Genomic DNA, 15,844 nt, shown 5'->3' with positions numbered 1-15,844 from the left:
TTTTTGAATGGGGCTCCTTCTTCACCCTGGTGGTTCTAACGGAAATGCTGAATATCGGTGTGGGTGTCGAGGCATGGAGAAGTGGCTGCTGGGCTTGAAGGTAGAGCTCGAGGGTTGACAGCTGCCTCTGACAGAACAGCCCTCTTCTTTCTTACCGCCATCTAAGACTTGCCGGGGGAGGTCTCTCTCTCTCTCTCTCTCTCTCTCTCTCTCTCTCTCTCTCTCTCTCTCTCTCTGTGTGTGTGAGAGAGAGAATGTGTGTGAGAGAGTGTGTGTGTGTATGAGAGACAGTGTGTGTGTGTGTGTGTGTGAGAGAGAGAGAGAGAGAGAGAGAGAGAGAGAGAGAGCCCTACTTGCTCTGTAGTTCAGGTTGACCTAGCCTCAAAGCCCAGGCAATCGCCACAAGCCTCCTGCCTCAACCTCCTGAGTGCTGGGATCAGGGGTAGGTTTTCAGGTGGGTGATGGGGGAGACAGGTGCAGATGAAGCCAGGGTTCTTACCCCTTCTTTTCCTGAAGTATTTCAACAGCTCAGCAAACCCTGTGCTCCTTGCTTTATTAAATCTGTGCTTTCAGGGGCGGGGGGGGGGGGTCTGGAGGGACAGCTCAGCAGTTAAGAGCACTGGCTGCTCTTCCTGAGGAACCAGATTCAATTCCCAGCACTCACAAGGCAGCTCACACCTGTCTGTGACTCCAGTTCTAGGGAATCTGACACCCTCACGCAGTCATGAACGCAGGCAAAAACCACTGCACATAAAAGCATTTTAAAATATGGATGTCCAATAGTAAAAAGACTTGGTTTATAAGCAAAATATAGATGTGCGTTCTGAATTGGCCCTCAAAGGGACTGCCCCCCCTCCCCCCGCAGCACACGCCATGCCAATTACCACACCTACCCCCTTCTCTGTGCACCTTAATGTATTTTAATTATTTACAATTTAATAACTTTTTTTTTCCCAAGAAAAAGTTTCTCTGTAGTTTTAGAGCCTGTCCTGGAACTCGCTCTGTAGACCAGGCTGGTCTCGAACTCAGAGTCTCCTGAGTGCTGGGATTAAAGGTGTGTGTCACCACCACCCAGTCCCAATTTAATAACTTAATTCAGAATGTAATAACTTACAGGTATTTTTCCCACAGTCATCTAAAATCATTGCATCAACCTTTCTTTTAAAACACATGGTTTAAAATTACACAAATAACCAAAGGTTCTGAGAATTATCTGGAAACTACGGTTAACAATTTCCTTTCCTAGTGCTGGTGTTAAAGTCAGGTCAAAGACACTGACCCAGTACGAAGCACTTTGCAGCTTTTCCTTAAGATGCTAAAAGTTTACCACAAGTTATCACGGCTTTCATCGGCAGTGTGAAGACAGACACCTCAGCCTGTAAGTGAAGGTGTGTGGGGTGGTCGTCCTCCACGCTGCCCAGTAAGCTGAGCCTGAGATCCGGGCTGGCAGGGACCCCATGGGCTCTTCATTCTCCCGTGGAAATAACAGTGCTGTCTGTCTGACCCCAGTGATTTCAGCACCACGGGGGAGGGGAGGAGCTTACAGGTGACAAGCGCTATGTACTCAATCAGAGATCCATAGGGCGGCCAAGGGAGATGCACGCTTCTTGAAAGCCTTCTGAAGAAGTTGCTGAGTTCAGCAAATGTCAAAGTCAGAGAAGTTAAAAATGAAAGAAAAATCTCAAAACGGACACTTTGATCTTAGTAAGTCTGAAGGAAAGCTTTGGAAGACATTGTCTGTTGAGGCGCTGATGAGTGTGTGTGTGTGTGTGTGTGAGTGTGTGTGTGAGTGTATGTGTGTATGTGTGTGTGAAAGGACAGGAGGAGTGTACACTACACCAGATTCCAATTAGAAAGCACCGCAGGGCACTTGCTCATTTGTTCATGGTGTATCACGGGTGCAGCTGCTGCAGGGAGTAAGCCACATGCATCAGGAATCGTTCCCTGGGACCTGTGAAAGGGCTCAGTGGGTAAAGGTGTCTGCTGCAAACCTGACGACCTGAGTTCAATCCCCAGGACCTACACAGTACAAGAACTGACTCCCTCAAGTTGTTCTCCAGTCTCCATACCTACAAGGTGGTGCACACACGCACGTGTGCATACACACACGTACACACATATACACATATGCACACACGTGGGCACACGTGCACACACATACACACATATACATGCGCACACAACACATACACACGCATGCACACATGCACACACACACACTTTTAAACATATAAAGAATTGGGTTTTTATCTACAACGTTCTGCCATGGGTAGGAGGAACTTATAAGGATCCTCCCTTCTTGAGTTGCTGCAGAGAGCTAACAGTTATGGGGAAGGAAGGCCCTTGTTCCTCCGAGGCATAGCTTATTCCAAACAATAAACTATAACATAAACAATGCATTTATATAAAAATACCTTCCAAAAGCAAAAGATATGGTAGTGGCATTAATTGGGATATTTATTAGATTATTTTGACTGTGGGAATACCGGAGACAGAATTAAGAGCCTCGCACATTCTAATTGCTGGCCATATTAGATTGAATCTTTTTTGACTTCCTTCATGTCTGACCCAGGAGAAGATACTGGATGCTCACACTTGCTTTGTGATGGGTGTTTTTCTGTGGTTTCTGTTATTGGTAGTTGAAGTGTGGAAAAAGTATGACTGACGAGCTGGAAAGGGGAAAAGGAACCATCATTGTAACAGCCTTTTCTGAACTGTGGGTGTATCATGTGACCACAAGAACTACTGCCAGTTCACTAAAGTATGAGGGTGAAAGGCAAGTTACCCTTTCGTATCTGTAGGAAAACTGCATAGACCACTGCAGACCCGGGGGGCGGGGGTCTCTCCCTCAACAGTACCAGAGTTGGGGACTCAGAGGACAGTCCACAGCAAGGTGTATTTAATAGGAGGTGCACAGCGGGTTCTTCTGACAGTAGGAAAAGTTCTCTGACAGAGCCACAGGTTGGGTCCAATCCAGAAATGTGTTTGTCCTAACCGTTTAGCAAGGCAGTGACTGTTCACTGGTACAGCCCTGGGAATCAAGGGATGTATGTGTGTGACAGCCCTGGGAAGCAGGGGACTCATGGACGACACCCTGGGAAGCTGGGGACTGTAAGTCTGGCAGCCCTAGAAGTAGAGACCTGGAGGCTAAGGGAGGACAGGTCTGACAGCCTGTGGCTTCCTAATCTCCTGCTAAGGAACTCCTCAAGACACAGCAGCTCTGGAGACACCAGAGGGTTCTGCCTCTCATTTCCACCACTGTTACTTTCTTTACAAAACAGTAAGCAATCAACTCAAGTGTTCAGAGGGCCTTTCTGAGAAACACTATCAATATTTGATGTCTCTCTTTCCTTCACACCCAACTGAAATGAATCAACAGTTTTGGCGTTCTTCCGCCCTGAGGAAATGCTGGCATTTTCTAATGCTGCGGGTCTCTGTCTCCCAGCCGAATGTGAGCAATGTGTGTTTGATAATGGAGCAAAAGAGGAACAGCCAGGACTGGAAAACAGCAGAGAAGAGGACATGGTCATGGGGGGGGATGGCAGAGTATATGTGATAGAGAGGGACTGAAGGGGTGCAGGGGTTGCAGTGCTGAACTGGGTGGGAGCAGGGGAATAAGGTAAGGGGGTCTGAATGGGTTAGCCAAAGGAAGGGATTGTGGGACGGCCTTCTGGAAACCCACTAGAACATATATAATCTTCAAATGGAGATACCATGCATGAGTGGACAACACAGTTCCCAAAAAAATTATGGTAAAAATCATGAGATGCCCCCCTAAGAGTTAGATGGTAGCCCCACCCCTAACTGAGGAACAATTGCTGGCTGCAGCTCCTGCAGGAGGGAGAATCATTTTTTTTTACATGGGTTGTCCGTAATCCAGTGAATCATCCTCCACCGCCACCCTGCAAAGACAGTGAGACCCGAACACAGCTTCCACGCTGGGATTGTTTACACTAAGTCATTTAAAGAAAAAGGAAGTGGAAATGGGAGAGAGATGTTAGGGGAAACCGCGGCAGAGAGGAGAAAATAGGGATGAAAATGATCATATTACATTGTACACATATATGAAATTCTCAGATAAATTGACACACACACGAAGAGAGCTTAAGAGCATGCCTCTACAGGAGTGACCCAGAGGACCAGAAAAGAGGAGACCCATGTGTGTGGGTCCCAGCTTCTCCTGTTATTTTGCTCCATCCTCTACTCTTGCAGATGTAAGATCCACACATGGTCTACTTCTGGTCAGAAAGGTTTCCCTCCTCAGCTTCCCACATGAGCTTATAACACCTCAGTCACACCGACTCAAGTCCCCATAACGTCCTCATTGGTGCCCAGTGCTGTCCACACTTGCTGCAGAATTTCTTATTCCCTGCTTCAAAGTTCCCTTTCCATGACTAGGTTCCAGGAAGGCAAAACACGGGACTTGCTACTTGAGGGATCTGTCGTGTTGGCTGGGATTTGCGTGCATTCACCATGAGCTAAAGGATTTAATCAATGCATTCTTACACTAGCGTCCACTCCAAGTTGACTTAGCTGTGAGTGTTGAGTGTGACTGACCCAATCCAGATAGCATTGCAGGAGACAGACCGAGTCTATCCTGGAAAACTCACATTTTAGGTCTCAATATTCTTGCACTCTGATATTAAATGAAATCACAACCCCAAATACATGAAAGAAAAATATTTTATAGATGTTTCATATTGAGGTTTTCAGTAGACTATAACCCCGAGACTAGTTTTAATTTGCAGTGGTCAGGATTATAAACTTAATTTCCTTTCCTTTACAGCAAATATAAAGCCAAGTTTTGTTCTGTGATAAGAACTAGGTGGCTGCAAGTTCCTATGGGCTCAGGAACTCAGCCTTGTCTGAGAAGCTGGGCATCTTCCTCTGAATGCGGAGGGAGATCTGGGGAAAGCCGGGCAGAAGCCGGGCTACTACTACCCTAAGACTTTCCCCTTTTGTTGCATGGTACACAGAGGGGCGTTCACTTTTTCCAGAGCATCTAACATCTCAGAGATGAGCATCCAGTGCTTTCCTTCAGGTTCTGTGTTCTCTCTGGAGCCTGACGCCCACAGATTAGGCTGACCGGCCATTGAGCCTCAGGGATCCTCCTGTTTCCTCCTCCCCCGCTGGGATTATAAACACAATCTATCACGTCCTGCTGTTGTTTACATGGGTTCTAGAGATCAGACTGTCCTCAGGCCTGTTCTACAAGCACTTGACCGACTGAAATGTCCTCCTAGCCCTAAGATCCTCCCCACCCCCACAATACCGTTCTTTACTTCTCACTCTGAAAAATCACCTGCTCAGTAGATGGCTTCATTTGCTTGAAGTCCAAAGTCCTTTCCTACCCCAGGTGTCTGCCCACCCATCCTGTACATGTGGGATTTTCATTTACATGCTCCCCGTGATTACACGCATGAGCTACCATACCTAGTTCAAAATACTGTTTTTTAAAAAGTTATCAGAAAGAAAAAGTTTGCTGTTTAAAAAAAAAAAGAGGAAGAGAAAGGAAGACTGAAGTAAGGAAGGAAGAAAGGAAGACTGAAGTAAGGAAGGAAGAAAGGAAGGAAGGAAGGAAGGAAGGAAGGAAGGAAGGAAGGAAGGAAGGAAGGAAGGGAGGGAACCCAGATGACCAACACCTGGTACCTTAGTATGTAAACTTCAGCACATTATAGGCATTAAATTGTAGGTGGCTCAGTAGATAAAGGACCCTGCTGCCAAGCCTGATGACCTAGTGAGTTCAGTCCTCAGAACCCATGAAATGGAAGGAGAGAACAGACTCCCTAGGGTTGCCATCTAACCTCCACAAACATGCCATGATACATGTGTGCATCCATATAAATACACAGAGTAATATATATCGTTATTCATAAGCTAACGCAAGGGAAAAGAACCCACTCCGGACACACATAAACCTGTGTGAGCACAAATGTATATAAGAACCCTGACTGAAGCAGGATGTCATTGTTTCTAGATATCCCACTGAGCAAGGGACATACGTCATTCCTCTGATGTCAGCACATGCATACGTTCCTTGTGTAGGAAGAGAAGAGGCTGATCTCATTTTCTGCCCGAGTTTGCTTTTCTCCGGCTTCTCCATGGCTAATAGTGGCTGGGAGTGATCTCCCTGTTCCGGAAGAACCCAGCTAGGGCTCTGTGTGTCTGTCCTGGAGGTGTCCTGCTGGGGTTCTGTGTGTCTGTCCTGAAGGTGTCCTGCTGGGGTTCTGTGTGTCTGTCCTGGAGGGGCCCTGCTGGGGTTCTGTGTGTCTGAACTGGAGGGGCCCTGCTGGGGTTCTGTGTCTGTACTGGAGGGGCCCTGCTGGGGTTCTGTGTCTGTACTGGAGGGGCCCTGCTGGGGTTCTGTGTGTCTGTACTGGAGGGGCCCTGCTGGGGTTCTGTGTCTCTGAGACTCTCAGGCTCTGCTCCCAAATACTTGGACAAAAGCCCGAGCCACTGTCCCCATCTCCGTATAATTTTTCTTTTAAGACATAAACAAATAATTGAACGTTACTCTTCCTAAATTTCCGCGCTGAAGTAGCCAGCTGGAAAGGGTAACTGGTACTTTAAATGGCAGAAAGGACAGGACTAAAAAATCCTAGAAAATCAGAAATTACAGGCAAAGACAAAGAACTTAGGTAGGAACAAACCATTTCGTGTAACTTGAAAGCCATTTTGTGTGACTTGAGTTACGATGCCCGAGCTTGCCAGGAGGCAGCTCTGCCAAAGCTAGGCCTCAGAAGCAAGCCCAGGCAGCTCAGACGGCGCTTAGCCCAGCTTAGCCCAGGGCAGGCCTTGATACACTAATCAAGTGACCCCAAGGTGCTGCTGAAGCTAGTGAACCAGCCCCAAGCTGTGAGCCCCGAAAGGCAACGGACACAAAAAATTGTAACTTTAGAAATGGCCTCTAGGATTGCGCTGCCCTTCTCTGAGAGTTGGTTTCTCCAGCCCATCAGCAAGCAGCCTTGCGGCTCTGTACACGCCCTTGTCTTGGAGATCACTGAACGTCTGGACTTCCGTTGGGCACACACAGGGCCACGAGTCAGTCCCAGCTGCTGGTCTATGCTCTCAAGGAATTCCTGGACTGTCACCAGTGCCTTACTCCCAGCCTGCCACAGCCGGAAGACTTCATTGCAGACACGGGCAGAGAGCCTGGAGGCTTCCAAAGTGTCCTTACCAGAGAGCCAGAGAGGAGTCCCCAGTGGAACCCTATTATTATAACAGTATACGGAATGCTGGTGTGAGTAAACCAAGCATATTCGACAGACAAATCTTGCACAGACACCCTAGTTGCCCAGTGCCTCACAGTCCACAGGCTGTGCTCTTGGCAAACTAGAAATTAAATGTGAGTTCTTTCACGCAGCTTCTGGAATCTGGCCTGCACACGGGAGATTTTATTCAGTCCTCATTTCTTTTAGCGTGACCTTGGTCCACAGTTAGCATAAGCAAGGGCTGTGCGTGTGACAGATGGTAGCCCTGTTCTGGGGGAGGTGAAGTGTCACATGTGTGTGCAAGCTGACCAAAGTATAAGAACATTGCTTCCATATTTCTCGGTGTTTGAAAGGCTAGGATGCTGTTAACAGTGGGGTCACCAGGAAAGGCTGCTTCAAAGAACGTCAGGTTTGGGTTCTGACCTCCTGTTCATGCACTGTGTATCAGAAACCAGGTTTCTTCCTGAAAGAATTCCAGACATTAAGGTAGGCTTGGAGAAGGGAGGGGCCCTGAGTTCCGCCTTACAGCTGTCTGGTCTCTTTGAAGTTAAAACCAATGGCCCTAGGGTAGAAGAACCCTTCAGATTTTTCTGTGAGATTCTTGGAGCCCAAAGCAGTTCACCTACTCCTAGCCCCCAGAGTGGGAAGAGCACGTGTCTGTCAGACAGGATGATGGTCTCCTGCACAACCTCTTCCCTTCACAGCTGCTGAGCTCTGACAGTGGAATGGGATGGCTTTGCTCATCAGCAAGACCCATTTCCACAGAAAACAGCTCCATCAGGAAATCATTTCAGATATCCCATCCGACACTCTTGAAATTCAGCTAAGGAAAAAGTATATATATATATATATATATTACTAATCTTTTTTTTAGATTTATTTATTCTTATGTGCATTGGTGTTTTGTCTGCACGTTATGTGTATGCCAGGGTACCCAATCCCCTGGAACTGGAGTTACCGATAGTTGCGAGCTGCCATGTGGGTGCTGGGAAGGAAACCCGGGTCTTTTGAAAGAGCATCCAGTGCTCTTAACCACTGCGCCATGGCGCCAGCCCTGAGGTAGTATCTGTAACTGAACTGAGTCCACCAATTTAGAAAGGGAGTACAGTTGAAACTTTGGGATGCCTACTAGGGCCCACGTGCTGGAATTACAGGTAGGAATAATGCCTGCTTCACTTTTTGTGTAGGGTCTGAGGATCTGAACTCCAGACTTCACGCTTCCTCAGCAAATACTTTGCCCACTCATCCAGCTCCCTGGCCCACGTGATTTAAATTTTATCCCAGGATACTAGCCCAAGAAATGAAATAAATGGTGAGTTTGTATTCTGATGTCATGGCTCAAGGGTGAAACTTCCCTTACGGGTCATTTGGTTCCCAGCTAGTGTTCCTGGTCCTCTGAGAGTCTCTCTAGGTAGAGGAAGTGGGACTCTGGAAGCAAGCCTTGAAGTTTATAGCTGGGCCCTCTTCCTGTCTGCTTCCCGAACTACTGAGATGTGAACAAGCAGACGTCAAATGACGTCAAATATCCCCCCCCCCCCGCTCCACTGAACCACTCATTGTCACGCCCCTCTTTCTCTCCACGACAGGCTGTAGTCCCAAGCTGTGAGTACCCCCTCCTCTCTGAGCTGCATTTGTTGGCGGTATCTGTTCGCAGCAACAGGAAAAGGGATGAACACAGAGATCTCTGGAAGGTAAAACTCACCACCAGATAGGGAAGTGGAGGAAGTTTGGGCAGGAACTAGAAACTGAAGGGTTCTGGAAGCAAGGATGGTCCTGAGAATGGTGAACTGGCATAATGTTGTGGTGTCTTCCTTACAGGCAACGCAATGTCTGCTACCTGCCTGGGGAGCTGGGAGAGCCGATCCGAGCTGGAAACTATTAGCACAACCTCCACTCACGCCGCACTGTGGCGGAATGAAGCCAAGGCAGGAACATGAACGTAGTATGACTTGAGAAAAAAACAACAAACGTAGAAGTAAGAACAGCACAGAAGAGAGGCAGCTAACACCGTCCAGATGGCTGTCAGTCGAGGAGAAACGGGAGTGGAGACAGAATTGACCTTTCCGGAAAACAGAAAATCTGCATGGGCCAGATTAAAGAGAAAATAAAAACTCAATGTAATTTAGGAGAAACATATATAGGTTTTCCAACACTGAAACATGGGTCTCTCACCCCCAGGGCTTCATACAGACACACTGAACGGCATAAGGGATGATGGTCACAGCCTCATGGCGGACAGTCTGGGGTTACTACGGACAGCGCCCCAAGACTGCTTCTCAGACTAGTCCTCAGCGCAGGATGGATCATCACTGAAGCATGATTCGGCGACACAGTGTGACCCCGAGCCCAGAACGGGCTCTGGCGTGGGCACTGCACACTCTCCAGGTTTATTTATTTACTCACCAATCTGGAGTCTGCCGACTGTGTGCAGCCTGGCAGCTGGAGAAAACCATGATAGACAGAATAACTGTCCTTACAGAGTCGGACATTCTGGAGGTGGGCGGGAGACCACTAACACATACAGCTGTGTACATGGTATAACACTGTAAGGTAAGGAATGGAAAATGCAGGACACAGAGATGAAAGACATGGCAGAGTGTAGGGAGAGGGCCATCAGGAAGACCTAGAGGTACTGTGTGGGCAGAACCGGCATGGCAGGAGGACGGAAACGGATCTGTCACAGATGTGTGGTGGCCGAGGAAAATGTCTGCGCAGGGAGGGGCTTGGCATGCCTAGGTCACAGGCAGAGGCAAGGTGTGTGTCTGTAAAAGATGAAGGAGCCGGGGTGAAGTGAGAAGACGTGGTACTGAGTGAGGCAGGCAATCTTTTCTCTAGAAAACCCTCCCGTGTCGTCATGGATGTAAGCTGGAAGCTGTCCAGGACTGAATGCCTATGTCATCTGCCCCCACTGGCTTCCTGTCTACAGCCTGTCGGCACTGATGAGAACACAGGGACCCTTCTATCTGCAGAGCCAACAAACCTGAGATCAAACACCCAGAGGAGGGGCAGGGAGAGGATTAGCTGTATACGCTTAGGGACCTGGGTTTGAATCCCTAGCACACACATGGACACGTGTCTATAACCCCAGTGATTCAGGCAAAAGCAGGTAGATAAATCCTCAGAGTGCACTGGCCGGCCAGTGTAGCCAAAAGAGTAATCTTCAGGTGCAGCGAGAGGCCCTGTCTTAAAGGAATAAGGGAGAGGGGGCAACATAGGAAGGCACTGGATAGCCTCTCTGAACCGGGCACACACACACACACACACACACACACACACACACACACACTCTCTCTCTCTCTCTCTCTCTCTCTCTCTCTCTCTCTCTCTCTCTCTCTCTCTCTCATAAAATATCATGTCTGTACTGAAGTTTCTTGTCTTTGGTTCCTAATCAACGTGGTGTAGCAGCTATGTGCATAGCTGGTGTACACTGTACTAAGTTGAGTAATTAAAACATGTGAACAAGAGTTATTTACCCCCAATGCCATTTGATATCTGAGACCCAGAGGGCCACAGGTTTCTTCTGTGTCTGAGGAAGGTTCTGGGAATGGCTGTATTAAAGCACAGAAACCAAGTTCATAATTTCTGCCGCTTGAATATTCATAGACTACTCTAATTTTGGTGCTTGCTGGAACTTTTGAAATGTTTAAAATGCAAATTGTACCCTTAGTAACTGATGTGTGGGATCAAGTCATTTCTTTTACGTAGGCCAGGTGACTGCTACCAGGGAGCTCAGTCTGATCCTTACCAGAGAGAAAGCTCGGCTTCTAGAGCAGACCGAGCACGAGACGGACGTAAGAGCCACTGTTTGACTGCAGCTACCGATTATTAGTTATGATATTTCTATAAAAATCTGTGATGATATTGCCCGATGCGCTTGACAGTACCAATTGGAGAAACACTTGTGAAATTAAATGGAAACAGTTACCTGCTCAGCCAGGAGGGAAGCCAGGCTGGAGTAGGCATCAGCGAAATCTGGCCCATACTTGATGGACTCCTTCAGCAGCACGATGGCTTCTTCCGTCTTCTCCTGGGACCTGCAGGTGACAGGGAGAAGGACAGCTCTCATTAGCTTTGCTTTGATTAGGCTTCGTTTAGCCAAGACTAGGTGGCTAGCTCTGAATTTGGCTGTATCGGTGCATACGCGTTACGCCAGACTGTGCCGAGGTCTAACAGTGTCCTCTCGTGTCTGAATTCTCACTGGAAGGCAATGTGAGGACTCTGGCTTCCTGCTGCTGTGGTTTGGATGTGTTGAGCCTCTGTAGGCTCATCTATCTCAACAACACTTGGTCCCCGGCTGGTGGTGGAGGCTGTTATGGAAGGTTGGGGACATGTGGGTCTTGGAACCTAACTTGGAGGATGGGAGTGGGGAACGCAGATCACATCACGGGGACCAGACCTATTCCCTGTCCATTTCACTGCTCCTCCACCGTGAACACAATGCCACCTCCCACTCCTAAGGCCGTGCCCTCCCACACCAAGATGGGCTATATACGCTATCTACCTGTTACAACTAGGAACCCAAAGCATCCCTTCCTCTCTTACATTCTTGCTTGCCAGGGATTCGGCCTGAGTGACAGGAAGACTAATGAGCGAACACACTTGCTCTGCGGTGTTGGGGAGTTCTACCCAAGGGTTTGGGAGTCTGTTAACACGAAACACTTGACCTCAGGTCAGTACCTGGGGATGTCACCTGTTGGCTTGGAACTGGGTAGAATGTGAAGATGGTCTGTGCCATTTCTAACAGCACCACAATCTGAAATCCTTTTTAATGAATATTTTTATGCTTATAAATGTGTATCTGTGTGTGTGTAGACCCCATGTGCAATTACCTACAAAGCCCAGAAGAGGGCACTGGATGCCCCACAGCTGTTATTACAGGGTGCTGGGCACTCAGATCCTCTGTAAGAGCAACCAGTATATTGAACTACTGAGTTTCACAAGCTGAATTCGTTTTTGTTTTTGAGGCTCTTAGCATAGAATCTTTATTTTTTATTTGAGATTTTTCTAATTAAAATTTTTCATTTATTTTACATGCCAACCAGTTTCCCCTCCCTCCTTTCCTCCAGTTCCCTCTCCCCATCTCCCACCTATCCTGGCCACATCCATTCCACCTCCATTCAGAAAGGGGCAGGCCTCCCATGGGAGTCAACAAAGCATGGCATATCTAGTTGAGAAGGACCAAGCTTCTTCCCCTTCATCAAGCAGGGCAAGGCATCCCAACATGGGGGGTAGGTTCCCATAAGTCAGCTCATGCACCACAACAGACCAAACTACACACCCATGACCCACACACAGAGGGCCTAGGCTGGTCCTGTGAAGTCTCTGTAGCTGTCAGTCCAGAGTCCATGAGCTACAAGCTGAATTCTTAATGTCAGCTACTGGCCCAGGACGAGCTAGGCCAAAATGTCCATCTATGGTTTCTATCCAAGGAAGAAAATGTCACATACGATTTATGAAATTAGAAAACGCTGTGACCCCTACCAGGAAAAGGGTTGTCAATGTGCTCACTCCAGACTCTGCTTTTGCTATTTGGTCTTTTTCGGGGCTTGAAGTCTGGCAGTCTGTAAGTCCTGTCCTTGGCTGAAGGGCCCCTCTCCTGTTGGTTTGGTCCATGGATCTCTCTGACTCTGAACCCAAAACATTCAGTCTTAGGCAGTAATAATTTTGCTACTGAAACAGCTTCCACAGACACTGACCTTAAATTCCAGATATCATAAATGTAGTAAATTCAGTGTAATATGAAGGATGGAATCTCTGGAACCACAGACCATCTATGGCCTCAAGGATCAAGGCCGAGTCCTGAGGTGCACCTTTTCCCATCGGGGACCAACACAGGGTATGGTGTGTGTATTTCCACAACTGGACTCAGTAATAACTGTGCACTGGGCACGCTCATGAGTTCTCCCAGCAGCCCCACTATGATAGATATGGTGCTTGCTTTTCTAATATAATAACTCACACGCAGGAGGGCCAATGGCTCTAGTCATGCTGACATCCTCTCCCAAACACTTCATCTTCTTTGGGATGAGATCTAACTCTGTGTGCTAGGCCAGGCTTGAGATCCCTGAGGACAAATTCCCACATAGGACCAGTTTAAAATATGACACCAGGATCCTAACACGCCGAGTGTGTGCTCTCTGCAGCGTTTGTCTTGGGTCTTATTCGTCTTTTTGGGTTTTTGTTTGTTTTTAATCCCAGAGGCCAACCCAACAGCCTGCACGCAGTGAAAATCCAGTGAATGCTGGAGTATTTTAAAAGCGCATTTTTATGACTTTATTTCTGGATCATTGTGTAGCCTCTTAAACTTCCAACTTCAGTCTCCTGAGCACTGGGATTTGCAAGTACGAGCCCCCGTGCCCACTCACGGCTGCTTCTTTTAACCTCTCAGAAGTCTGCTTCCACCCCCTCAGAGCTTGCTGCTCAGAGTGTGAGTCATGCATGAGCGTGAAAGTCGCCTGGCAGGCAGCTCGCTGCAAATATAGAGACTCCCAGGTGATCTGTGTGGGCACTGAGACCTCAGCATACCTCTGCCATGCGTTCTCTAGGGCAGCTGAGGGTCAGGGCCATTCATGCCTTACACCAGCCTTCTCCCCTACCCACCACAGGGCCCCTGTAGAATGTAGTTTGGATGTTTCAGGGACAGAAGCAGCTTGCTACCAGTCAGTTTCTCCCGAAGGTAGGCGCTTCTCATAGACTCGGGAGTAAAAAAGTCACAGCTTCCAAAGTCCTTGGAGTTGGTAGATGTGGTGGTTTCAGTGAAAAAGGTCCCCACAGGCTCACAAGGAGGGGCATTATTTGATATGTGGCCTTGTTGGGGTAGGTATGGCTTGTTGGAAGAAGTGTGTCACTGGGGGGTGGGATTTGGGGTTTCAAATGCTCAAGCCAGGCCCAATGTCTCTCTCTTCCTGCTGCCTTCTGATCCAGATGTAGAACTCTCAGCTGATCTCCAGCGCCATGTCTGCCCACACACTGCCATGCTGACAATGACCTGCCATGACGGTAATGGACTAAAATCTCTGAACCTGTGAGCCAGCGCCAATTGAACTCCTTTAAAAGACTTTCCATGGTCATGTTGTCTCTTTACAGCAAAAAGAAAACCTAACTAAAGCCAGGCATGGTGGTGCACACCTTTAATCCCAGCACTCAGGAGGCAGAGACAGTTTAAGGCCAGCCTGGTCTACAAAGTGAATGTCTCCAAAAACCAGAAAGAAGAAAAAGAAACCCTAACTAAGATAGAAGTTGGTACCAGAAGTGGGGTATTGCTGCAATGGGCCTAACTCAGCTTTCACTTAGAGGAACGTGGAGTTTCAGACTTTGGATTAGGAAAGCAGTTGAATGCTTTAAACCAGTAGGAGAATGGAAGGCAGTGGTACTGAGGGTGATCTGGACTGTGGGAGCCTGGCTCAAGAGGTTTCAGAGGAGGAGAATATTAGTGCATGACCTAGAGACTGCTCTTGTGATATTTTATCAAAGAATGTAGCTGCTGTCTGCTCTTGTTTAAAAAAAAAATCTGCCTAAGGCTAAACTGAAAAGTCATGGATTAACAGCTTTGGCAGAGAAGATATCTAGACAGCCTAGCATTGGCTGTGTTGCTTGGTTACTGGTGGCCATGCTTCTGCAGATCTATAATGAAAAGGAGCAGACTGAGAAAGGAAAATACAAAATGTACACTTGGAGGAGAACCACGAAAAAGTTTAAAGAAAAGCCTGGTGCTAAACGGTATAAGGGAATTGTGAAAAGAAATTAAAGCTTGATGGTGCATGCTGTTAATCCCAGCACTCAGAGAAAGCAGAGGCAGGTAGATCCCTGCATTTGAGGCCAGTCTGACCTACAGATCAAGTTCCAGGACAGTCAAGCTTAGACAGTGGAGGAAACCACAAAACAAAAAGCTGGTGAGAATGTAGCCATGTTCCAGCCCTCCCGCATCTGTCAATAATCAAGAAAATACCTCAAACATGCCCACACAGGTTCCCTCCCCCGGAGTGACTCTGATTTTTATCAAGTTCATTAACTAGCAAAGGCAGACCCTGTCCACCTCCTCTCTGTGATCTAATTGGCTCCCAATTGGCTCTCCTGCGTGCACACACAACACATTGATGCCACAGCTCTCAGTGCTCTCTTGGTCACCAAGAGTTCATGAAGGCTCTGCACTACTCTGCAGAGCCTGTGAGGTTTCCCACACTTACACTCTTCACAAACGCACTAAAGGTCACTGTTCCATTGTACACGTTCTTTTAAGCAAAAATGAATTTTTTTAACCCTAGTAATTTGACCACTGATTTAATGGCTACAGCTCCAGTGAGTCTTCACCAAGAATAATTTAGAAGGGCTACTTGCATCCAAGGGAAGATAGAGACTTAGCAAAGCAAAGCAGGAAATCAGTCCCTACAGGATATGATTTAGCTGGAAATTCTTCAAAATCAGCAGAGGGGGGAAAACTGCAATAATTTTATAATAATGGGCTAGTGGCTTTCTTGTGTAATAACTCATGTCAGCTAGAATGGAAACTTAGACCTTTCATAAATGAACTCAGAGAGATTAACTACCACTTAACACAGCCTGTTAATGCCGGTCCTCGAGGACTCCATTAACGTCCATCTGAGTGAAGCACCGCAAATACAGCCGTCAGGGCT

At 47.6% G+C, this 15,844-nt stretch overlaps 1 protein-coding gene across 5 annotated transcripts in view; it reads right to left on the bottom strand.

Annotated features, from left to right (window-relative positions):
• The window catches only part of Tmtc1 (transmembrane O-mannosyltransferase targeting cadherins 1), a 250,868-nt gene that overhangs the window by 49,461 nt on the left and 185,563 nt on the right, over nucleotides 1-15,844 (bottom strand). For all 5 annotated transcript variants that reach the window (XR_007589317.1, XR_007589318.1, XM_050126490.1 and 2 more), the window contains exon 13: nucleotides 11,137-11,245. Coding sequence is in view for 3 of the 5 variants with exons in the window: in XM_050126490.1 (XP_049982447.1) it covers nucleotides 11,137-11,245 (109 nt within the window). In the remaining 2 variants the exon portion in view is untranslated. The remainder of the gene's footprint in view (nucleotides 1-11,136; nucleotides 11,246-15,844) is intronic.

The sequence above is a fragment of the Alexandromys fortis genome, unplaced genomic scaffold, assembly GCF_014885135.2.
Source record: "Alexandromys fortis isolate MF-2015 unplaced genomic scaffold, M_Fortis_MF-2015_v1.1 scaffold_260, whole genome shotgun sequence".
In the NCBI taxonomy this organism is placed as follows: Eukaryota; Metazoa; Chordata; class Mammalia; order Rodentia; family Cricetidae; genus Alexandromys; species Alexandromys fortis.
This window is presented reverse-complemented; position numbering and strand designations above follow the sequence as displayed.